The 24464-nt window shown below is 43.4% G+C and overlaps 1 protein-coding gene across 1 annotated transcript in view; it reads right to left on the bottom strand.

Moving 5' to 3' along the window:
* COL22A1 (collagen type XXII alpha 1 chain) overlaps positions 1-24464 on the bottom strand; it is a 211580-nt gene that overhangs the window by 165074 nt on the left and 22042 nt on the right. Inside the window, exon 3 of the mRNA XM_076329048.1 lies at positions 2976-3050. Within this exon, the coding sequence (XP_076185163.1) occupies positions 2976-3050 (75 nt within the window). The remainder of the gene's footprint in view (positions 1-2975; positions 3051-24464) is intronic.

Here is a 24464-nt window from a genome sequence, read left to right as displayed (position 1 = left end):
TGTACGAGAAAGGACTGGCATTGGTGATGTTTCGTGTGAAAGCATTGCCTGTACCATCTGCCGGTGCATTTCACCCAATAAAAATATAAGAAAAAAGAATCCCCAGAAAGACTTTTGTCCCTTTTACCTTCAGTTCTGATGTCTTGTCCCTGTCTGAGAGAGGGAAGAGGTGTTTAATCTGAGAAGCCTTTTAATATCGTCTTCCCTGTCCCCAAAATGAAATTTATTGCAACTTCCACTCTATGGGGCTGCACTTTGCGTCCATCTAGAAACAAGCTTGTGCAAGATGTATCTATGAAGTTCTGTGTTAGGAGCCTGCTCGGCAAGGATCAATTTTGGTTGTCATTAAGCTTCCAAGTGGAGCACAAGATACAGGCGTTAACTTCAAATCCTTGAACACATGAGGACCTGGGTAGCAGAGGAACAGCCTCCCCCAGTGCTGTCAGCGGTGAATCCGCAGAAATTCCAGAGCCGAAATGCTCTGACAAGTGTGAGGGAGCAGGAGGCAGGCTGCTTCTCAAAACTGAAGCGCAGTCCTCTGGAGCAAAATAGAAAAGCCTTTCAGCAACAACTAACAGCACAACACATCCATTTGGAAGAGGAAACATAGCATACTAAGCCAACAGAAATTTTCCAGTTACTTTAGCTGGGAGAAGGCGATGATTTTCTGTTGGATTTGGACCCAGGGGCCCACAGTCTTCAGAAAATGCTATGGAATATGTAAGGAGTACATAAGGAGTGGAACAGCATTTTGGTCCTATACTGATCCAGCTCCAGCAGCACAATGACCTTTAGCAGACCCAGAATATCCATTCAACTTTTTCCAGAGAAAAGGCAGACAATTTCCTAATCACCAGGAACGGGAAGAGAAAGAAATCATTGTTGTCACACCGCGTAAGAGCAATCAGGGGCCTCCTACAAGTCCTCTTGTATTGGTGAAGAGGGGCCAGGCACGTCACTTCAATCAAATAATATAACAATCTTATTAAGTCACTGCATGGCATGGTGAATGTTTACACTTTACAGTGAACAGAGGTCCCCTGGGTCAAATAAATGTCAGTCTGACCAGGGGAACAGACATGTTGCAATAAAGGAAATTCTGATTAGGTATTAGGGGAAAAAAAAAAAATCAGTGTGATAGTGACCAAACTGGAACAGGTGCCCAGAGGACCTGTGGAATGCCCATCTTTGGAGATACTCAAAACACAACTGTATGAGGCCCTGAACAACCTGTTCTAACTTCAAAGTGGACCTAAATTTGAAGTAGGCCCTGCTTTCAGTAGGAGGTTGGACCAGATGATTTCCATAGGTCCCTTCCAACCTGAAATAGTCTACAGATCTAAGACTGCAAAGTCATCCTTTAAGTTAAAATAGTCATCTTTTAAGTTAAAATGCTGAATATTGACTTGCTGTCTAGGAGGGAGGTGGGATTTGAAGGTAAAAGGAAAAATAAGTCAAAAACTTTACAGAAGAGCTTAAGTATATACATATATACTCAGAGCTCTGCCCAACCTGACCTTGAATGTTTCCCTATCCCTGGAAACATTCAAGGTCAGGTTGGACGGGGCTCTGAGCAACCTGATCTAGTTGAAGATGTCCCTGCCCACGGCAGGGGGGGTTGGACTAGATGACCTTTAGAGGTCCCTTCCAACCCAAACTATTCTGATTCTATGATATATAAATATATATGCATATATGTATCTACACTTCACGCTAGTCCTTTATATATTCTGTTCAACAGAATATTTATATTTTTGAAGTCAGATAAAAGCATAGAGTCTATTAATTAGCACATGAATTAAAATTCCACTCAGATAAACACAGATTAGACATAGACAGCCATTTGCAACATCTTCTGGAAAGGATCACACAGAAGATGATCATCTGAGGAGGGACGCAATCCTCCCACTCATTTTGAGCAGCAGCTTCCACTGCGAATAGGTTCATTCAGAATCAGTAGGGCTATTTGCTGAATACAGCCCAGTGACAGGAGGACTGTCAGAACAGGTTGATGCAAGACCTAGCAATAGACAGCAGTTGAAAATGGGTGTTTCAGGATTATGAGTTTGGGCCTAATGACCAGAAAAGTTGTTACCACCCAGCATATCACAGGCTTAGATGTAATCAGACTGCAGCCAAAATAAGCTGCCTACAGACAGCACAGTTGGAACTGATATTTTGTGCAGGCAGTGAAAATCCCCCAATGAAAAAACCCTGAGCGAGTAGCAGAGCTGTCAAACTTTGACCATTTCTACTCATAATCAAATTGAAGAAAAGCCTCCAGCCTCCCACTGCAGTGACTTATGTTCTTGGGTCAGTCACAGATATTCCCAGTACATCCTTGATGGGCAGCTTTTCTCTGCCAACAGCTCAAACAGTCTTGGGGAGCTAGGGAAGAGGTGCAGCCCACGCATATATCTGACAGATTAAGTCCTTCAGCTGGCTGGAAAGATATATCAGAACTCACAGAAAAGCAGAGATATCACCAGACTGGCTTTCCTCTTGATTTTTCACCAGCATTTCAGAAAAGATGGTTCTTCTTGGGACTTTTTATCTTTTCTTTTTTTTCTTGTACACATATATAAGCATTTCTTCAGTGGTAATTACCATTGTGCTTGGATGTCCCACAACAATCACAGATCAAATAAATGGATATTAAAACTCACCAAACATGGAGTGGTAAAAAAAAAAAAAGTCATCTCCAAGACTTATTGCATTCCTCTGTCTACTACACTAAGCTCCATTGGCTTTTTAATTTGCTGTCATATCAAAAGAAAGCTCATGATTAATTTGCTGTCAACAGACAACTCTTTTCCAGCCCCGCAGTTTCTAATGTACTTCTCCACCACTGAATATGTGTTGGATTAAGAAAATGCCAACTAGGTAAGATGTAATGAATCAGAACATCACACTAGAAATGTACAGTTATACTATTTCAATTCCCAGAGGTACAGCAGAAAAGTGTGTCTCTTTACCTGGAATCTCATCAGTCCCTCCATTGGTGTGTTTGAATCGATCTCCTTCCACGTGGACATTTGGACACAGAACATCTGGAAAGCAAAAGAACCAGTATAAAATTATCACAGGTAAACACATCATTTTGGACGCTATAGTACTAACAAAAGCTGATCTCTTGGGTTTTGTCCAACACTTGCACATGGTCCCACAGCAATAATTCTGGTTACCTCTCTCTGCACGCCCTAAATTACCCTTCCCCTATCCTATCCCCTAACCCCTATCGGACCCAACACACTGTGTCTAGTTTTGAGCCACTTTTTGCTGACTGGCTAGCCAAGAAGCCAAACAGAATAGATGATCTGAGCCTTTCCCTCAGCTGGGACATCACTCTGGGTTTTTCTCTTTCACTAGTCTGTAAATCTACATGAAGGTCACAAAAACTTACGAAAATTGAAAATATTATTCCACTCTCAGATTTGTTGGAAAGGAATTTCTGAAGGCTCGGCTGACATTGGGGTGCTGCCCAAACTTTTCAGAAAGGACAGCTTCTACTCAGAAAAATCTCAAACCTAAACTGCTAAGACAGGAAAGGGAATCCAGAGCATAGGACGATGAAGTGACTTTAGTCACACCAAGGTCCCATCACAGGCCAGTGTCAGAGACAAAAAGTGAAGCCCACTCTCCTATATCTTACTGTATTACATGTGATTCCCCTGTTAACACTCCTCCAGGACCATGACTATTTAGGTGACTGCTCCTTGAGTTTGTTCAAGCAGAAAGCAGCGTTAAATATAACTAAAACTTTGAAGAATATTCACCCCTACACACAGGTTTCAAAAAAGTCATGAAAGTACCCAGCCTTTGTCAGCCATTTCTCATGCTCCTAATGAGTGTCAACACAATCACAGGTAAACGCTTTTCTGCAGAGAACTGTCTACCTATCCACCTCTTACCTGCCATTTCTTTGAAGTAACATTTATTTATGCTTTGTTTTCCCAGATCAATAGGTAATTGCACACTTGTAGACACTGGGGACAGGTAGCTCAAAGAATCAGTTTAATAAGAACATAAAAATGAACCCCTGACTTTTCACTGCTTGCACAGCCCCACATTTATGTCCTTTCTCTGATTTAAAGAACAGCCAGGTGAGGACAGCCAAGTCCCATTCCTTCATTTGCCCAGTTGTACACATGCTAATACGCATATCGTCCGCAGTTGCAATACTTACCTTGATGCATATGGTATTTAGCATCGTCTCCACCTGGTGTTTAGTATGTTATTCCTTCAGTATCATTCATTGTTGTGCTTGTGAAGGAGCAGCAAGGGCCAACTGCTCCCTGAGGGATGGGGAGCCAGGAGCTGAGGGTGACCCAAGCCCAGGCAATGCCCTCACCAATGGGGCACAATCTCACAGGGCTCTCTGAAGACTTTCTACAGCAGGTCTACCTTGAATTGTGTGTGAAGCTACATCCAAAATCATGAGACAAATAAAGACTTTTCTGAGGACACTGCCAGTGGGCCCTATATCTCTCCTCCTGCTTCCTGACTCTCAGTAAAAAATCCAATATTCCACAATGTTTGGTTAAGCCTAGCAATGAAATCAGGTATTTTTCCTGCTTTATTGTGCTAATAAATTTACGGTCCAGATTATCGGCGGCAGATGTGGCACTCAGCTCAGTGGAAAGAAAGGGGACTGTAAAAGCCATTGCCAGAAGCCCCAACAGCCAACGCAGCCATCAAAAGCAGTCGAACACATTCAGCCACCCTTTTGCCGCAGCAGTGAGGGAGGCCAGAGAGTGGTTGCTCGTGCAAGTGTGTGTTACCCAGGGCATTTCAGATTTTCATTGGACCATCTTTAGGGCTGCTGCTTCTACAGATAAAATTCAGAGTAGTCACTTTTTTTTTCACCACGCCAGGAACCGATACTGATTGATGCACAGGGTCACTTCGTGCAAATTTTAGCCAGAGGTCTCCTGTGCTCCCTGATGCCTGTTGGTTTGAAAGCCAGGATACTTCACTCAAACCTGCTTATGTCTTAACATCAGACAGGTGAAACCATGTGGTAGGCTCCCCTCCATCAGAGGTCTGCACAACTTTCCAACACAATAGGGAGCCTCTTCTCTTTTAAGAGAACTTTAAAAGTTGAAAAACTTTTAAACCATTAAGGCTTGCAAGAGCCAAAGTTAGGCCACCTCTATTTCCATTCAAAACTAAGCTGTACTGACAAAAGATTTGCTCAGAAGTGTCAGAAGGCCTGTGCAGATGATATACTGATGCATTGAATTTTGGTTTTGCTAACAACAAATGATCTTTTGGTTACAGGCACTGAGTCAGTGCAGTAAACAGCACTTCTGAGCCCCAGTCTCAGAACTGGAAGATATATGGCTACGCAGTAAAATAAGCAACATAAGAAATCAAAACGAGCAAAATTCCCCCAAATAAAGAGTAAACAAATGGAAGACATGAATAAAATCACAAAAATGTCATTCAACTTTGCTGCCCAGGACTCCTGAGAGATACACAGGGAAGACTAAAACATCTCAGACACAGCAGTGTACCTCTTCATGCAACAGGGAGGTAATGTCTGAATTATAGAGATATAAATTATCACTCCAATCTTTAAGGACATCACACACTCTCCGCCAAGTCCAATTAGAAAGTACCATGGCTTCCTAGCAGGGAGGTATGAGCCAGCAAAATCTTCCTGGTTTTAGCTTTTATTTTGGAACCAGGACTACACAGCAAACTCATCCACTTGGCCTTAGTGCAGAACTGTCTTACCACAAAAAATAGAAATGCCATTGTTAATAAAATGATTCTTTTCTTCTAGCCCTGTCCTTTAAATCTCTTATTACCTCTTAAAGAACTGTGGCCTCACTTTGGCCTTCATTTTACACATCCTGTGCTCCTTTTGGCTTCTCCCTTCCTGTCTGCATCTAAGGCACAAGCATACACAGTCCACAAGGGAAAGAAAACAATTGCAATGCTCACTTTCCAGCTACAGAATAATTCACAGAGGCACAAAAGAGGTTAGTGCTTCACCATCCAGATTAGCAGCACGGCTACTTGTGTCCAAAGGAGCCGTGTGCCAGACTGACAGCACATCAATCGGTCCCAACCAGCGATTGGGTCTCATTGCTACACCCAGGGGTGCATTGACAGGAAAGGCAAGACAAAAGCCGTTCCTCTCCTGTGGAGCCTTTCTATGAGATCCCTAACGTAAGTGAACATTTTAAGATAAAAGAAGAGCGTTTATGCCTATTCTTTCTGCTACTGCCAGGCCAAACTTTGAGCAAACACTCGCGGTGCTTGGAGGATTTGCACCGCAAATGGCAGAAAGAGTAATAAAATCTGCACTGCAGCTACATCTCTACTAATTTGTAAACATTTACAGATTTGCAAAAAAGAAGATACAACTGACTGACCTGAGCTTTCAGCCGCTGGTCCTTGTTAGGTCCCCTCTGGCCATGTCATTCAAATCTATATGAGCTTGCAGTTGCTTTCAAATACATATTGTTTAAAACTACGTCCTTGTCCTCAACTTTATGTAATATTCTGTCAATCCTTTGTTTTATGCACAAATTTTATCAGCAAAAATTTTCCGTTTATGTCTGTGTTGTTCATAGAAATTTTTAATAGGGCCAGAACTGCTATATATCCCTTTTATGGTTGCACTACATGAGATCAGTCAGCTCTTAATCCATTTTAGAGTATTACTTTTTAATGCAAATGTCATTCAACAGGCAATAACAATGCCTAAGAACAGATGTATTATATCTAGGTAGTTACCATATCAACCAAACTGTAACTCCCCACAGAAAGAAAATAGTTTTGTCAGAGATGACCTCTTTCTCATAAAATTATAATCCTTGAATAGGAATACCTAATAATTCCCATTCTGTAATATTTTATTCACTGGCTTTGACATCAATTATTATTTTTTTGCAAGTGAGATCAGGCAAACTGGTCTATAGCTGTACATATGAATCATTTTTCATTTTTTAATAGCAATACATTATCATCATTTCGAAGTCCCATAATTAGCATTGTAGTAGGAAGCTATATGTTTACCCAGGTATCTTTCTTCTCTGTTGCTATTGTTATGCTCTAGTAGTGCAAACTTGCCGAAGACGACTGTGTTTTGTTAGGATGGCTGGTGAACTTCTAGAGTCACTTGCTCCTCACAACCAGAAGGTCCATCCAGGGCTGTCACCTGAAACCTCATTTCCTTCCTCTAGAGACAGACTCCTCAGCAGATGACTTGCTTAACGTAGGATAACTGTTTCATTCTTGTAGCCTCCTTTTTCACTCCTTTTTCACAGATCTCCAAATTGTTCAGAACTCTTTGCAGGTCCCACATCAGTGAGAAAGCAGAGAACCCAGTTCAGCCTCACACAAGCCTTGGTGCTGACTCAAGGACAACAGTTTTCTACCTGCCCTGCTCCTGGGTTGATCTTTACAAATAACCACAGGCACATAGAACTGACAGGAGATGACTGCGTCACATCCAGTACTCTGTTTTCCCACCCTGATCCCTGTCCTCCCTCACTCCAACCTACAAGGTCCTCCGGAACAGAGGGACATTTGATAAGATGTCTGCTGCAGGAGCTGCTTAAGTACAAATGAGTAACAACAGAAAATATTGGGAAATAATATTGTAGGCGTAGTGACCATTGCATCTCCAAGAGAAATGGACACTATATCTTTCAAAGAGGCATTCCATTGTTTCCAAGCACTGGGGACATTTGCTTATGGGAAATGTATCCTGAACGCTTTCAAAAGATGCTCACACATCTTATAGTGACTGTGCGCCTGATAATTATTGGTTTTGATGAAAGAAGATAGTTAGGACTGGCATTTACAAAACAGCTTTCGCATAGAAAGACTACTCTCCCTAGATTTCCTCTACAGTCAAAAAAGAGAAATAACCTCTGGTTATATAGAAAAGTGGCAATTTAGAGAAGAAATATAGACAGAAACATGTAAAATTACCCCAAAGGGCTTTGCATTCTCCAGCAAGAATACACATTCAGGAGATGCCCTCAGTCACAGTCAGACTGTGATCTTTGCAATGCTTCATTTCAGAGGGAACACACCAAGAATTGATGTGATACATTGGGCACTGAGAAACTCTTACCTAATCTGAGCTATCTTAACATCCCCTACAGCTGTCTTGAACACCAGTTTTAGGATGGGATGCACCACTCTCTCTCTGCACTGAATATTGACAGAATTTGAGAATCTCTTTTGCAATAGATGCTTTACTTTAAAGCAGGCAAAGTTAAGTGAGGCAATCCCCATCATAAATACGCTTAAGAACCCGAAGGATATGGGGCGCTCTGTCCTGCTTTGCATGACTGTGAAATCCTCCTCTGAATCCTGCTCAGCACTGCACAAGCTGACTTGGTTTGTATGAGCTTCTTGTTCAAGGAAGCACAATGTAGTTTTCTGAAAGTGATCTAACTGCAGATAACACCCTTTTCTGTAAGCAAATCATACTGAGATCTGTTTGATGATAATGAGTGATTCAAGCCTCACTCTTACATATCATCCTTCAGAGTATTCCCTATGAAAAAATCCCAAAGCTGTCAAATATTTTAAAATTAAAAGAGACAGTACATCTTACAGAGTATATGCACTGTAAGAGACGTGTCAGAAGAGCATGTCAGCTCAGGAACCTTCACTAGCGTTAAATTAACATTAATAACATATTGACGTGAAACTGTAATAATAGGGCTGTGAGTTTGGAAAAGAACAATGTGAATGATCTAATAGTTTAAGTCTCTTTGTCTCCAAGCCATTTCAAAAGAAAGTCAAGGACAAGGGATAGAAAAAAGGGAAAAGCAAAAGAGAAAAAGAACGGGGGGGGGGGGGGGGTAGAGAGAGGGAAGGAAGGAAGGAAGGAAGGAAGGAAGGAGAGAAAGAGAGAAAGAGAAAAAGAGAGAGAGAAAGAAAGAGAAAGAAAGAAAGAAAGAAAGAAAGAAAGAAAGAAAGAAAGAAAGAAAGAAAGAAAGAAAGAAAGAAAAGAAAGAGAAAGAAAGAAAAAGAAAGAAAGAAAGAGAAAGAAAGAAAGAAAGAAAGAAAGAAAGAAAGAAAGAGAAAGAAAGAAAGAAAGAAAGAAAGAAAGAAAGAAAGAAAGAAAGAAAGAAAGAAAGAAAGAAAGGAAGGAAAGAAAGAAAGAAAGAAAGAAAGAAAGAAAGAAAGAAAGAAAGAAAGAAAAAAGAAAGAAAGAAAGAGAGAGAAAGAAAAAGAAAGAGAAGGAAGGAAGGAAGGAAGGAAGGAGGAAGGAAGGGGGGAGAGAGGAGAAATGAGAGAGAGAAGAGAAGGAAGAAAAGAAATTAGAGAAGAGGAGAGAAGAGAGGAAACGAGGAAAAGGAAAGGCAAAGGCAAAAGGGTTACTCTGACACACAGATTCATTTAGGATCCATAAACATACAAACAGAGAAATTATTTTGAACTGTAGTGGGCTATTACATCTGCCAAAGTCTCCCTTGAAACTGAAGCAAGACAGATTGAAACCATAAGGCACTTTTTTCTTTCTGACATTTCCTTTTTCCACCTCTGGACTGGCTTATATGAGGAGGACATGAGGCTCTCCCTCCACTGAGAACCCCAGATCCAGCCTGTGCGTACATCTGCCTCGGGGCTGAGCAGTAACTCAGCCAGACCCGGCGGGCAGGTAACGCGCGGGGGAACTGCGCAGCCTGCAGTGCTGCAGGAGCTCACACTGATGGACCGTGGTGTTCCCCCCTCACCCCACAAGTTTATGAATCTCCATTTCTATTTGTACCGTAGGAAGACCATAATTATTGGAAGAACTGCCTTCTCCATGAGTCCAATCTGAGTAGCTGTTTCCTAAAACACCCTTTTGAAGGCAACTCCCTCACTTGGAAAGTTTGGTTAAAGTCACGGCATGGTGTCTGTTATAGTGATCCCTGGCCAGGAATGGTGTGATCCTGCTGCCCCTTAGGGTTTTCTATTGAGAAACCTTCCCTGTAAAGTGCTAAACACAAACCCCAGTTGCCAGCGCTCCATCCTTTTGTCCTTAGGACTCTGCCTAAACAGTTTCTTCATTTTCGTTTTTATTCTTTCAAGAATAAGTAAGCCCTCAGCTGCCAAGGGCTCCTCCAGGGACTTGTGTATAATGAATGCTGAACACGTGTAGCTGTCAAGTTACACAAGAATATAGTGGAGAGGTGAGAACAGAAACACAAGAAGGTTAAAGCAAACATTATTTATTACCATGTTTCTTTTTTTTTTCCCTCACCAAACTAAGAATTTTAGGATTGCAGAATCTCAGCAGCACCCAGTGCATTGCCAGAGATTCAGCTACTCTCTACACCTCCATCATTTTTCCATTCCCGCGACAGAAAGTCCCCACTTTCTGTTAAAAAGCATTATATTCCCAACCTAAACATTTGAGTTCTCTCATCCTCTGACACCTATCTTTAGCCCACCACAAATGCTATCCATGGATAAGGAAATAGTCTGGCAAATGCGGGCCTCATTAAATGCTGCCTCCCAAAACTTTAGACCAGAATTCAAAATATTTGCAAGGAGTAACTGTTCTTTAGCCATCATCCAAAGATGAATTCTGCATCTTGTGGGCTTTTCAGAGCTAAATAATAATAAGAAAGATATATTTGGGGGATTGGGGGGGGGGGGGGGGGGGCACCTGCATAGAGCAAGCTTCATTTTTTCTGTAGTTAATATTGCAGATTTTTTCTACGTTGAAACAAATTTTCCTATTGAAGCCTACACTTAAAGGGGAAGGGCCGGGTGAGAAAATTTTTGTTAAAGTTAAGAAGATTTCATGAAAGTAGTTTCTCAGAGGAGCTTTCCCAGACCCCATTAGCTCTGCTCTTCAGTTACTTAGACAGCTCGCTGTGCAGCAGTTCCTCCAGCACACTTAACTCCCTGCAGTCAGTTGATGACGAAAGTGACTCCTATATATAGCACTACCTTTGGGTTTTTTTTTTCTTTTATAAAACATTGTACATGGTCTATTAAGAAGCCTCAACATTTAAGGTGGGGTTTTTTTTCCCCACTCTTTTAAAAATACTTCTTCTTTTAAAAGAATACCTCCATGCTCTGCCCATATTCACTAAATACTTTTTGCAAATGTTCATTGTCAGATATTCTTTCCCAGCAAATGAACCGATCCTTAAAGTGCCACCCACCCTTGGAAACAAATTCATAAGGAAAAAACCTGGCATATCTTTCAGCTACAGTGGTGGCACTGACAGTGTAATGATACTGCAATTGCTTCTATACTAACATTATAATTTGTAGCAAGGTGTAGGTAAAACAGAGCATCACAGCAATTATATGATCCACCTTGCAGTTTAATGCCTTATGTAGTTCTCACTTCCTTTCTGAAATCACATTGTATCTTCACACTGTGAAGTTTAAAGCCCATCGGTGCCAGAAAAATCACCTGTTCGTGGCCGCTGCAGCCAAGGTGGATTCTGCCTTTTTCCCTTCAAATAATGCCTACATTGATTCTGGATGAGGTTTCCATATTTGCACACCAAGGCATTCTGTCACCACAGTGATGGGCCTCATAAACGCATATAATGAAATGGAAAGGGAATACCAAATTCTTCCCACAGCACGGCTTATAGACTGAGCAAACACAGCTACAGCCTACCCTACTCCTCATAATATCCTGAGGCTGTGGCATTGTCACATTTTTCCACTAAAACATTATTCTAAAAATGCACCAACTCCCAGCTGAATCGCTCTCCAGACTCCCCTGGCTGCTGAGTAGGTCCCAAGTGACTGCAGCAGGAGTGTAGATATCGGCATTTGCAGGGGTCCCTCCCCCTTTATTAGCACAGCAGCCAGCAAATGTGGTTCTTTGAGTAACCACGCATTTAGTGCCCTGCACTGTTCAGTAGATGTTATATTCCACACAGAGGGCAAGCAAAACTACTACTAGGTATTATACCCCAGAGAGCATTCACACAACATACACTTAAGGTCCCAGGCAAGAGGATGCTCTTCTTTGGCTCCTTCTACAGGAACAGAGAAGCAAGGCTCCTTCAGAGGGCGATTCAGAGCAGAAACCCAATTTAGGTGCCCTGATTTACCCCTGAAAAAGCTATTCTCTTCCTACTGGTTACAGGGGGAACCTAAGGACACATGGTTCCCAAGTTAGACATCTATCAAAGGCACCACAGTTACATGCATTCAATTAAAACAAGCATGGTTGGGTGCATTCCTGGGCACTGAGGCCAAGGCATGTTCAAGCCCACGTCTACGCTAGCAAATGGTCTTAGCCTCCAAAACAAGGCGGCTGCTGACCATGAACACACACTGGCACGTTATAAGTATCCATCTGGGCCCTAGAAATATTCTGACAGAGTGTTAGCTCGCCTGGGCCAAAATGTGCCAGACACCGGTGCAGATGAGTGCATTACATTGCCCAGGAATGCTTCTGGCCACATTTACAGTTACTAGTTTAGATACAGCCTGTAAATATCATCCTTTGCTAAGAGCTCTGGAATAAAGTTCAAAAAGACCCTCTTGGGCAAAAATGCTAAACTCATTTTATGGGCACAGGTCACCAATTTTTAAATGCATTCAGTTCAAACAAGAAAGTGGGAAAGGGGCTGAGTGCACAGCCAGGAAATGTTGTATCTTATTTAAGTAGGGACAGGGGAAATGCAGGGAGTTCTGGCATTTGCAAAACACTTGAAGTCCTTTTGAAGGTGAAAAAAGGAAAAAATTGTTAAATTCTTTTCCGACACTTTGCTTCCTGTCCTGCCTCACTTACACCGGAACTGTTCACATAAATGTGAAAAATATTGTTTTCCCCACAATGTGGCAGGCTGTGCTATGCCTTTATGCCACCTTCTCACCCTGGATCCAAGCTTCTCTCTCTTCTCCTTTTGTCACTGTCCACTGCCTTTTTTATTTCTCATTTCTGTCTGTCCTGTGCTCTGGATCTTGATTCCAAAAGGGACCATCCTACTACAGGTACTCGCATCCCAACAGCACACGTGAAGTGACAACTACCACCAACACAGGGAACGCTGAACAGCCCAACAGCCCGATCTCCAGGTTGATCCCGTACTCTAGCCTATCTTCAGATGACCTTTAAAATTTCCTAGAGAAGCTCCTGCATCTTGGTGAGGACTCACCTTTCCAAGAGATACCTACACTGCAGGATTCACTGATAGCCTCTCCCTCTCTAACGCACCCACACAAATGCAAGAAACTTGTTGGACGGCTGACAGCAGACGTATATTGTCAAGAGGACTGATGCAATTAGCACCATTTAAGCGAGCAGCATACAGAATTAATTTGCACATGCTCCCACAGGGAATAAATGGCACTATGGGAACTATGAATATAGCATCAGGCCTCGGCACTTCCAAGCTAATTTGCTTGTGTCTGCCCCTAAACAAATACACAGACTGTGTGCCAAGGAGCTTGTCGGCAAACAGCACACGGTTTTGAGGAAAGCAATTAGCAGCTGCAGCGCTCTCCACCCAGGCTGTGAGCCGATTGCTACTCTGGGGCATGAGTCCACCCCTTTCTCTCTGGTTCTCCCATCTTGGGAAAGAGGTGAAGCTTCACCTTGCAGAGTGTGCTTGATCCCAGTGAACCGCAGGGTTTCTCCTGAGTGGCTGATCACTGCCTTAGCAGATAAATCGCCATGAAAATGGCTTCATGCTGACGACCTATAAAATATTCAACAGGTTGACAACATGGAGTTGAGTTGGAGCACAACCTCCAGGAGCCAGCAGCCACAGTGACAAGCCCTTCCCCAATGGCTGCTCTATGGGCACAAATGGACCATGTCACTCCTGACCCAGCTACTGGGCTCCTCAGGGCAATTTTAGCTGAGTTCGCTGTCTGTACTTCGTAGGCTGGAGAGAGCAGGGTGCTGCAAGGCTGAGAAAGCTTCCTGCTTGCCCCTGGGTCCCAGATGAAGAACAAGGATTAAAGGTACTGCTCACCTGGCTGTGGGCAGAGAAAGCTACACCACCTACCAAAGTGAGGATCCCGAAAGTGCAGAAAGAAGAGATCAGCGCATAGTGCCTTTCTAGGGATGTAGATGAGGATGAAAAGTCTGTGGATGGCGACAGAAAGCACTCCAGGGAGACTGCCTAATCTGCTGACCATCTCACGGCTGCAGAACTGCCAAGCATCCAAAAATTTCATTGTTTTCTCTCCCCTTCTCACTCATGAAGTTTTATAAAACAAGGCTTTTCTCTTCCTGGATTTTGCACCATTGGCTATGGGTCAATTCCAATATCCATCAAAGTAATGAACAAATGAGACTTCTGTGGTCTGTAAGAAGAGCTGAGCTGAAACATCGGTGCTTTGTACTCCTTTAAAAACTTGTAAGGATCGATACTACATGTGCAAGTGTTGATTGTAGAAATAAGAGGAAAAGTATCTCCACTAACAGAAGCAGATCTCTCGTCTTTTTTCCTATGCTATTAAACAAGTAATATAGAAGCAAAATTTTGCCAGCAGCAAATTTCAAAATAGGGAGATGGCAGCAAAAGTAGCAAAAAAGTGTTAAATCTCTTACAGCAATGGCTGGTTTTAGGATGGACTCAAATGTTGTAAAATTGACACAACAGAGGAAGTGTTTTTGTTTCATTTGGTTTTTAAAGTAGCAATTCTGTGTTAGTCCTGTAATTGAAACAACTGAGATATTAAAAATAAACCCAGTGCAAAGCTTCGGTAGGTTGGCTCTCACTGAATAGGAACATTACAATATTTCTGCTATAAAACCCCATCAATCTCACTTGCACTCAGCATTCATGAAAGGCACATTCCCCAAATGAGCCCAAGAGAGTGGTACAGCTACAGATCTGTGGAAACCATCGGTTCCCACTACCGGCTGGAGGTACAAGCCAGTCTGTCCATTATCCTCCCATGTGCCGCAACACAGAGCCAAGACTATAGAGTCTCCTAATCTGAGAACTGTCAAAATGGTGAGATGCCAATTTAGGGTTTATAACTGATTTTCAAAAAGCAAATCCTGAGAAGACTGAAAACATTATTTGTTAAATTGCTAGAAAAACAATGACCTCCGCAGAATAGTAACAAGAAATCCAGGTATAGCATTGCGTTACTTCACAGTAGTTCCAAAAGTGAATTAATTAGAAGCAACTTGGTCAAAGCTGATGCCTTTTCAGCTGATCAATAAATATACACTAGTTGTTCTCAAATAACTTTCAAGAGAGAAATATAGCTCAAGGACATGTTTAAGAGGGACTCTGACTGGCATTACTCTTTTGGTGTAATTATACCACTGCAAATTGAACAGTATCGTCTTCCACGTGGGTATTTTTGGGGGCTATTGTAACAGTGGCTTTGGGATTCAAACCAGCAGCAGTATAATTATATCACAAGAGCAAAGCAAGGAAATTTCCGTCTAAACACAAGGCTTGACTCTGGTTAAGAGTTTGTTTTTGTTTTGTAAAGAACTGTAACATCACCTTTACAAAATAGAGGGGTTTTAAAGATAAATAAGTGACTTTAGCTTCCTCTTAGAAGAAGCCAGGATAAATTAACATCCTGGCAGAAGGGCTTGGGTGCACCTCAGCAAACTCAGCAGTTTGCCTGGTTGCAGTCCACATCCTTCCACTACCTGAACTGACCTTTCATGGGTGAGACACTGAACTGGCCACACACAGGCAGAAGGTAGCAGGGGGCATGCGCAAAGCCCCATCACCAACTAGAGAAACCAATCTGACACTTCTTTGGTGGTAAAGCTCTTCAGAAGAGATCCTTTAAGAGCAAACCAGTCCCCTGATAATCTTCATGGGGATAAACCTCGGGGACGCCACTGGTAACAGCGTAGGGATGAAGTGACCGATCATGTGAGAACAAGGGCTTGTCCCAGATCAAGTACCACCACAAGCTGCCGGTTTTCAGAGCTCAGTAAACCCTCTGGTTCTGCCTTCTTGTATGCTACAGAGTCCAGCTGGAAAAAGACATTATTCAAAATGACTGAAGGATGGCAGAATCAAGCCCAGTGCCTGCTTCCTTACGTGCAGAGAGTTTAAAAGTGTCATTGGCATCGGAGTTTGGCATCGTTAATGATTTACAGACCTTTGAGGGACTATTTGGGTTTTACAGCTCTCAAACACATTTTAAAAAGCCAGACTGAAAGGACCGGGTTCACTTCCGACTTATGTTTTTAAAGAAAACTTCAGTCAAATACTAATTTTATCTGAACAGCCTTATCCACCTGCCAGTTCCCGTATATGCCACCAGGCCCATACTTTCTAAGGAGGTTTGCATGGGATCTTGGCACTTCACTCCCATGGGCGCTTGCAGGAATCTCTCCTCTGAAGCCTAAAAGCAGCTGAAAGAAAAGCAACTAAGTGGGAAGCGCTTTTGAGGGCATCTGCCCCCTCCTCGCTCTGCTACACAAAGGTTGTTACAACTGGAGCCTGGAAAGCCAGCATTTGGGGGCTATAAATCAAAGCAGGCACAACCCGAGCTCTGTTCCTCGAGCCAGGTGCACATAGTTAAAATGCATTCTTCCTCTTCCTTTCCCTCCCCAGAGTTTTTCCCACTCAAAAATGTCACTCACTCATTTTTAAGGAGAAAAAAGAAGTCTGAAATGATGCTTCAGACGAGACAACTCTGCAAGAAGGGGAGAGGGAAAGAACCAACCCAGAGTACAAAAAGGAAACAATTCAAGAGACAGAAAGCACGCGAGTATCAACCAGCAGCTACAGTCCTGCCACTTCTGGATACCGAGGTCTTCATTCCCCACTAAGACCCTATCTGTGCCAGAAAAGCTCCCATTTATCAAGCCCTGTGCCATAATACAGGACTGCTACACTGTGCAATACACCTGTGTCGTCTTATTCATGTATTTGGAATCAAACTGCGCTATTCTTCTGCTAGCCTGCCAGCAATACAACCCAGGCCTCCACACAGACATGCCTGGGTGAGTTAATGCCGTAGAAGTCTCAGCTGCACAGCCACGAAAGGTACACCACAGCGTGAGAGAATCGGTGCCTCCGGAGGACCTGCAAGCTCAGAGTGACAGTGTCCGTCCCCACAGCTCCTCTCCAGGGAGCCGAGCACGCTGACTGTCTGAAAGGGAACATGGTTTGCATTGATTTTTTTAAATATATTAAGTAATTGACATTTTGCACTGAAAACAGAACCTATTCACTTTGCAAAAAAGATCAAAATAAGATATTTTAATAACATCAAAACTTTTTTCCAATCCCTCTCCATCACCAAAAACTTATCTAAATTGGCTTTTCCCAGGAAGTTTCAATCTTGACGAATTAGCATTTTCCCTATGACAGGCATTTAATTAAGAGGTCCCAAACCAATTCTGAGATGTTTCTTTTCCTACACAATGTAATGTCCGCAAGCCCATACACGTAGGGCTATATGGTGCGGGAGGCGGATAATTTTATCTGCTGCCAGTTAGGGAAGAGAGATTTGAAATTGATGTTTAAATCAGAAATAAAATAATTGCAGGCAGCTTGACGGCCTCTGACGAGTCCTGAAGGACAACTTTCAGCAATTGCCCATCCTGCACGCTCCTCTCCAGTCTGAAAAGGAAAGCAGTTTCAGAAAGGCTCGTGTGGACTTGGGAAAGGACACATTTGCTCTCGTCAAATGCATCAGCAGCAGTTCAGCAGAAGTGGTCTGTAGTGAAACCAATCTCCAGAAGGTGTCCTTGCAGAGTCACTGCACATTTTAAAGGACTAATTCCCAGAGGTGGTTGTTGTGTATTTTTTTTAGTTTGCACACCCCTATTTCTTTTTCAAGGACCCTTGGAACCTGCGTTTCAAATTTAGGCCAAGTAACAATTGCTTTTCTTCCTTTTGGACTTTTTTTTTCCCTAAGTGATGCTTCGGCAGAGCATATACTGGGAACTGCTGGCTTAGAGAATCATCAGGCAGGGCTAGGTAGCTGTGAAGTGGGATTTCATAGTAAGCTCCCCATCCTTGCTCTGCATCACCCAGCATGGAGATCCACGGTGATCCTATTCAGCAGAACCCACCGTGTCTTTCCCCGGGCCAGGTCGCCTTTGTGGGCTCCAGCATGGCACCGGGTGGACACAGTCATGCAGCCTCTGAACCCCCGCTAGTCTATGCCATTGCACAGTGCTAAAACAAAGATGCTCTCCTTGCACCAGAGGCACACAGGCACTGAGAACTGGGCAGACTCTACTGCTTTAATTTAATTATTTTTTTCCCTATCACATCTCTTCTCTCAGATATTGCTCCCCCTTTCTGCATTAGCACAGAGGTAGACTACTACCAGTGTAGTCCATACCTAAAAAAGTAATTCTTTGAGTTCTTTAGTGGTTATTTCCCACACTTTATACTGAGTGTGTTGGGCACAAAGCAAAATAAAAGCGGGGAGGAGCAAGGACAGAACTTGGCTCGGATGTTCATGTGTCTCTACACGCAAAGAGGGCACATCTAGAAGGGCTCACAAAGACCTGGCAAAGGACAGGACAATCAGCTTTGGTTTTTATCAGGGAGCACTACAGAAAAGCATCCCTGCAGAAAGCTCCCTGAGGATCATTCCCAGTTGCCCCTAAGATCCAGAAGCAATGAGGAAGGTGTGTGGGTGCATGCCACAGAGGAGTGAGACAGCTATGCAGCTACTGATCAATGCAGAGCTGTTGTTTGGCCTGGATCATAACGTCTGTCCCTCATGGGCTATGGGAAAATAGTATCGCAGCTTTACTTACTAGGGAAGTTGCCTATTCAGTGAGGTTTGGCTTACAGTTATACATTACCGATGTAGAGGCAGAACTGGAAGAGGAGCTAATGTTATCGTAGGGACTGCAATGCCTAAGGAAGTTACCAGCTACCTTTTGCAGGCTGGATTCCTCCCCTCTTAAAGAGAGACTTGAGCCTTAACTGAATGTGGTGAAGGTTTGTGCATGTTTACCTGACCTAGCTTGCAGAGGTACAGCCTTTGGGAGTGGATAGTTTATGTGCTGACTTGAAGAAGAAATTGTTTCTAGACAAGGATCGCAGGAGAATGAGTTTATGCTTGCAGACGTGTATCAGGGCACATACTGGGCTGGGACTTTGTATGTGAAGGAAGGAACAGTGGTGAAGTCTGCTACAGGATTATGGCTAGACACATTAAAGCTTTTCATTAGGGCTTTCTGATATGATTATAAATATTCTGTATAATTACCATTAGCTAGAGTGGCCAAAAGCATGAAGTGGCAAAAAATATAAGTTCATTATAAAAATTATGCAGAATACACGAGAGGGGAACGCAGAGGATGGAAAATAGAGCTAAGGAAGTTAATCCATTTCTTAAAAAAAACTTTTAATAACTCCAAAACACACCCCACAAGTTCCAGTGTGGACCAGTTGGCCCTTTGCCACCTTCTACTTCAGGGCGATGGAAAGGGGATCCATCAGCTCAGCAAATACCGCCGGTGAACAAAGGCCCCACTGCCAGGATTTGCTGGCACCGGCACCATTCCCACGCATCGCCCCACATCCCCTCCGGAGAGCAGGACTGCATATGACATGTCTAGTCCAAGTGTCCCTGCCTGGCACCAGCACCCGGAGCTTTGTCCTCTTCCCCTCCCCATTTCCCCCTGGGTCTTTCGGAGGCCTGAGCTGTCTGAACCATCCAGGGGGTTCCCTCACACACCGAGCTGACCTCATTGTGCTCTGCCCCAGTGAGCACAACTAATAACCACAGCTCGCCTCCTTTAATTGAGGCTCTGAATAACTGAGAGCAAGTACCAACCCCTCCAACAAAGGCAAAGCTACCCTTACCGCAGAGCACAGCTGCCACTCACACAGGTCCGCGCTGGTATTTCACAAAAGCTGGTCTATTTGCATGGTAAGCGGCTATCAGAAAAAACAGCTATGAGCAAACGGAGGCCAGCATGAATACCAGGAAAGTCCCCATGGCAGAGAGCATGTCCAGCTTTCCGCACCCCACACTTGCTGAGCACCAGCAGCTTGGCTACATTATTTTGTCCTGCAACAGGATTTTCTAAGCAGCTGTGGAAGCCCAGAGGAATGACATACATGCTGGTGATGAAAATTACTGCAAACCAGAGGGTGTTTTTCAGCTGAGAATACAAAACAGATCGGCTTGTCTGCAGGCACTGGTAAGAAAAATACTAATTAGTGCTAAGTGTGGTGATAGGCCAACTCTCTTGCTTAGTTACTCATTCATTAAAGTGAAATTAATCTGGATTTAAATCAATGTAAATGAGTGCAGAATGTAGCTGGGTGTTTTGTTTTGTGAACACCTGTCTGCTGCTGTTGCTGATAGCAGAGAAACAAAGCTAAAAGCGCAACATAGGACACTACAAACTAAGCCCTATCCCTAATGACCAAGGCCTGCTATGAAACAGCGATGTGCCCTGTTATGGCTGCTAGCCCCCAAAACTCAACTAGAGGATGCGGAGACATTCAGGTGAACGGAGATTAGTCTAGATAAGGCTCACACAGAATTATTGGAGAGCAAAGGAAGGAGGCAGGAAAGGCAGCATGCCTCAAGTTCCCCATGTGAAGAGGTCAAAGACAGCCTTGGCTTGGTAAACAGTGAGAAACCCTTATATATAATACATCACGTTCTTGGCTTTGGCCATGAGGTTCCAGAGCTTCTGTATTTCACTGGGCTCCTCATCCCAGCAACATCTCAGATTAGACTTCACAGTTCACTGTACGAAAACCCAAATCCACATAGAAGAAGACACCATGAAGGATGTGATGTGCATAAGGACTACTTACAAACCTGACAGCTGTGCCGCTAAAGGAAAGATGATGACAGCATTCAGGACTAGCTGAGGGAACCCCCACCCACGCCCCTAAATAGTGTAGTATGGCCCAATGCTTCCACACCCAAACACCCCACCTGCTTTACAGTGCTCAACACTTCTGTATTTCTATACAAACCAAACACGTTCTTTAGCCAGGAGGACAAGAAGGCAGAGCCAAACTATTGTCCCCACTCCCATCCACCCAAAACCAGGATGCCACATTCCCGCTGCCTATTAGGGAAAGGTTCCTGGCCTGGGACTGTGCTATTCCCTGAACCATGTCTGGTCATTGTTTAGAAAGAGCTCATTAGCACAGAGTCAACCCATCCCACCGAGTGTCCCATGGACTATGGTGGGACAGTGCCAGGGCCCAGGCCTTGTACTGGCAGTGGTGTAGCTTCCAAAGGCCTGTGTTAACACAGCACATCCCTCTGGGTTGCATTTCTCCCTGCTCCACTGTGCGTGCACATGTAGAGTCAGGCTCTCCATCACTACCCAGCACAGTCATCCACAGAGAAGGATGCCTTATTTAAAGTGGTTGCCTCAATCCCAGAGCTCACTCTGAGCTATCTAGAACCAACAGGGATGTGGTTGAGTTACTCCAGCACTGATTACAGTGGAGCACAAAGGAGGCAAGCACATGTTAAGTCCTTATGTACCAGTGGTAGCTACTACTGGTAGCTTAAGCTCCACCAGGATGTTGCCTTAAGCTACTAGTGGTAGCTGTCCTGGCAGACAAAACGAGACACAGGCAGAATGCCTTCCAGATGACAGTGACTCCATCCTACAAAGGCCTACAAAGGGGCACTTCTTTGGGCAGGACATGTTTTTATATGACATATGGTGTTACAGAAAGCGGGAATTGTCATATAAGAAGTAAGGCAATGCAGGACCAAGTCCTTTCAAAGTTAGACTTGATCCATCTTGGATCTTTTCTTTCCCAGCCATCCACTAGCCATCACATCATTAGCTTCACAGCAGAACTGACTGTCTTTACAATGATTAGACCTAAGGCCAGTTCCTCTTGAATCGTTCTGCCACTGCCTTTCTGGGAAGCAAAGTCAGGGGGAGCGATATGGACCCCACGTTCCTGGTGGGAAAGTGAGAGCTTGCTCTCTGCTGTGATCACCAGTATGAGCGTATGCCCTCTTTCCCTGTTAAGTGTTAGATATGTGGCATTGTTTTCTGTGCCCATAACTGACTCAGGATTAGTTACTGAGAAATATCTTGGCAGCCTTCCAGGCCACCACACAAGAAAACCACTCTATTGCCTTATGGACAAACAAAGTCTTCAATTTGTCTCTAATCATCTCCATTAGAGCACAGTTTGCCTTCTAATCAAAGGACATGTTTTCCATTTTTTCCTTCTTCCCCGCTTCCACCCATGCCAGGGCCAAGATGCTGCAAACAACCCTATACATATAGACACTTACAGATTTAAATGTTCCTCCCACCAGGGTCTGAAAGCTCAAAGTCTGAGAGAGAGACGCTCTGGTGGCATCTTGGGAGAAAGCATAAGGCAAATAAATTGGTGATCTCTCAACAAAGAGCTTTTTTTCAGCTCTCTGCCAGATTCACAGATTTTACAGATACAGAAAACTATGACCAGCATCAAGGCCTCTTGCACAGGACATCAGACATCTCATGTCCCACAGCAATATCCCCCAGCAGTTTGAGGCTGAGCTGAACAAGACCACATCTCTTACAAAGGCATCACCCTGCATTTTAAAGAAGCCAGAGGAACACACTCTACCATCACCCTTGGTGATCTTGTTCCAGTGATTAATTATCCTCAGAGTTAGAAAAAAATTAATCTTACATGTCCCTTGAGAAGCAACCTTTAGTTTCCACTTTTGTCTTGCTGAAGGGATTCAGACAATCAGTGTGCCATACTGTTTTTCAAAGAGTTTATAGTCTGGTTTGTAAGTGCAGAGGTTACGGTCTACTCAACAATTCCTGTAAGTGCAACAAGTTTTAACATAGCTGATGGGCCCACTGTTTTCATGTTTCCATACTTCTCTAAAGGCATGATGGGCACTGATGGTCATATCTCCTAATATATTATTCCACAGGTGGTTTGGGAATTTTGATCATTAGCAATACCGGTGTTTAATGTGGCATGAATTTTCTAAGTCAGTGCAAGGTCATTTACAACTCCAAATAAAGGAGTAATTTAAAGGTAAGATTCAGATTCAGCCCAAAGCAGAGAGTGATACATTAAACAGACTGGCAGTCTTGTTCTAAGGGAAGTATATTTTAAACTGTTTCCTTAGACCAGGATAACTAAAAAACACACGATGTCCATTTTTTTTAATCAGAATATGTTATTGAGATCATGTTTCTCCAAATATAATAAAGGTGAGAAGCTCCAGAGACTATACAGTCCTTTTAGTAAACATTGAGAGCATAAAGTGAAAACAGCAGTATTATCTCTGGGCAGTGAAGTTCTGATGAAAGAAAGGCCAGATTCATCTCTGGTCAGAAACAAGCCTTGAATCATGAGGCAGATTCACACCTGCTGTAACTACTGAGCAAGAACGAATTTAGAATCATAGAATGGTTTGGGTTGAAAGGGACCTCTAAAGGTCATCTAGGCCAACCCCCCTGCCGTGGGCAGGGACATCTTCAACTAGATCAGGTTGCTCAGAGCCCCCTCCAACCTGACCTTGAACGTTTCCAGGGATGGGGCATCCACCACCTCTCTGGGCAACCTGTGCCAGTGTTTCACCACTCTCAGCAGAAAAAGTTTCTTCCTTATATCTAGTCTCAATCTACCCCCCTTTAGTTTAAAGCCATTCCCCCTTGTCCTGTCACAACAGGCCCTGCTAAAAAGTTTGTCCCCATCTTTCTTATAAGCCCCCTTGAAGTACTGATAGGCTGCAATAAGATTTGGAATTTGGACTTATACATAGAAAACAGAGACACAAGACTAGACTATAGGCACACCTTCTCTCCTGATTTGAAAGGAGGGCTGGGCCCGCAACAGCTAAGAACAGGACAGTGTTTCAGTGGGTCTATATTGGAGGCAGTGCCAGTACCATGTCCACAGCACCATGACTGTCTTGATGTCTCGCACAAATACTGAGCAAGCCCAAATTTTCATCACAAAATATCTGTCCAGACAAACATAAAGCTGCACGTGTAGATCCAATCTATTATTTGCATTAACTACTTTATACATGTAGATAAACTGCTAAATGCAGTTGCTTTTGAATTAATGTTGCCGTGGTGTGCCTTACTAGAATCACTTCCTGAGCTGGCCCATTTTATCTAAGAGAGTATCCACCTCCCACAGTTTGGATTTCATCTCTTTATGCTTCACCTTCATTGAAAAGAGCTGCCATAGCAGAACGAGGGTATCCAGCAGGGAAGGTTAAATGCTGCTAGGCAGAATCATAGGGGAGTAAGCACCGTGTTACGTTTTCCTTGGTGAAAGATAACGTTAAACACTTCTTCACGCTATCACCCTAGCACAGTTCCTCCTCAGCTACAAACCCAAAAGCGTAGGGAGAATCAAACTAGCCTGATATTTCAGACAGAAAGTGACATGAAAAGCTCAGCCTAAGAGCAGGAAGACACCCAGACACTCGTTTCCCTTTACTGAATTCAGCTGCTTTTTCACAGGTCCTACCAACCCTAGGAAAATCATCCACAATGTGTCAAAAAAAAACCCACAACACCAAAAACCCAACAAAAAATACAGAAATGACTATACAATTATAGATACACTGCAGATACATGTCTA

The sequence above is a fragment of the Aptenodytes patagonicus genome, chromosome 2, assembly GCF_965638725.1.
Source record: "Aptenodytes patagonicus chromosome 2, bAptPat1.pri.cur, whole genome shotgun sequence".
NCBI classification, from domain to species: Eukaryota; Metazoa; Chordata; class Aves; order Sphenisciformes; family Spheniscidae; genus Aptenodytes; species Aptenodytes patagonicus.
The sequence above is the reverse complement of the archived record's forward strand: the minus strand, read 5'-3'. Positions and strand labels throughout refer to the sequence as shown.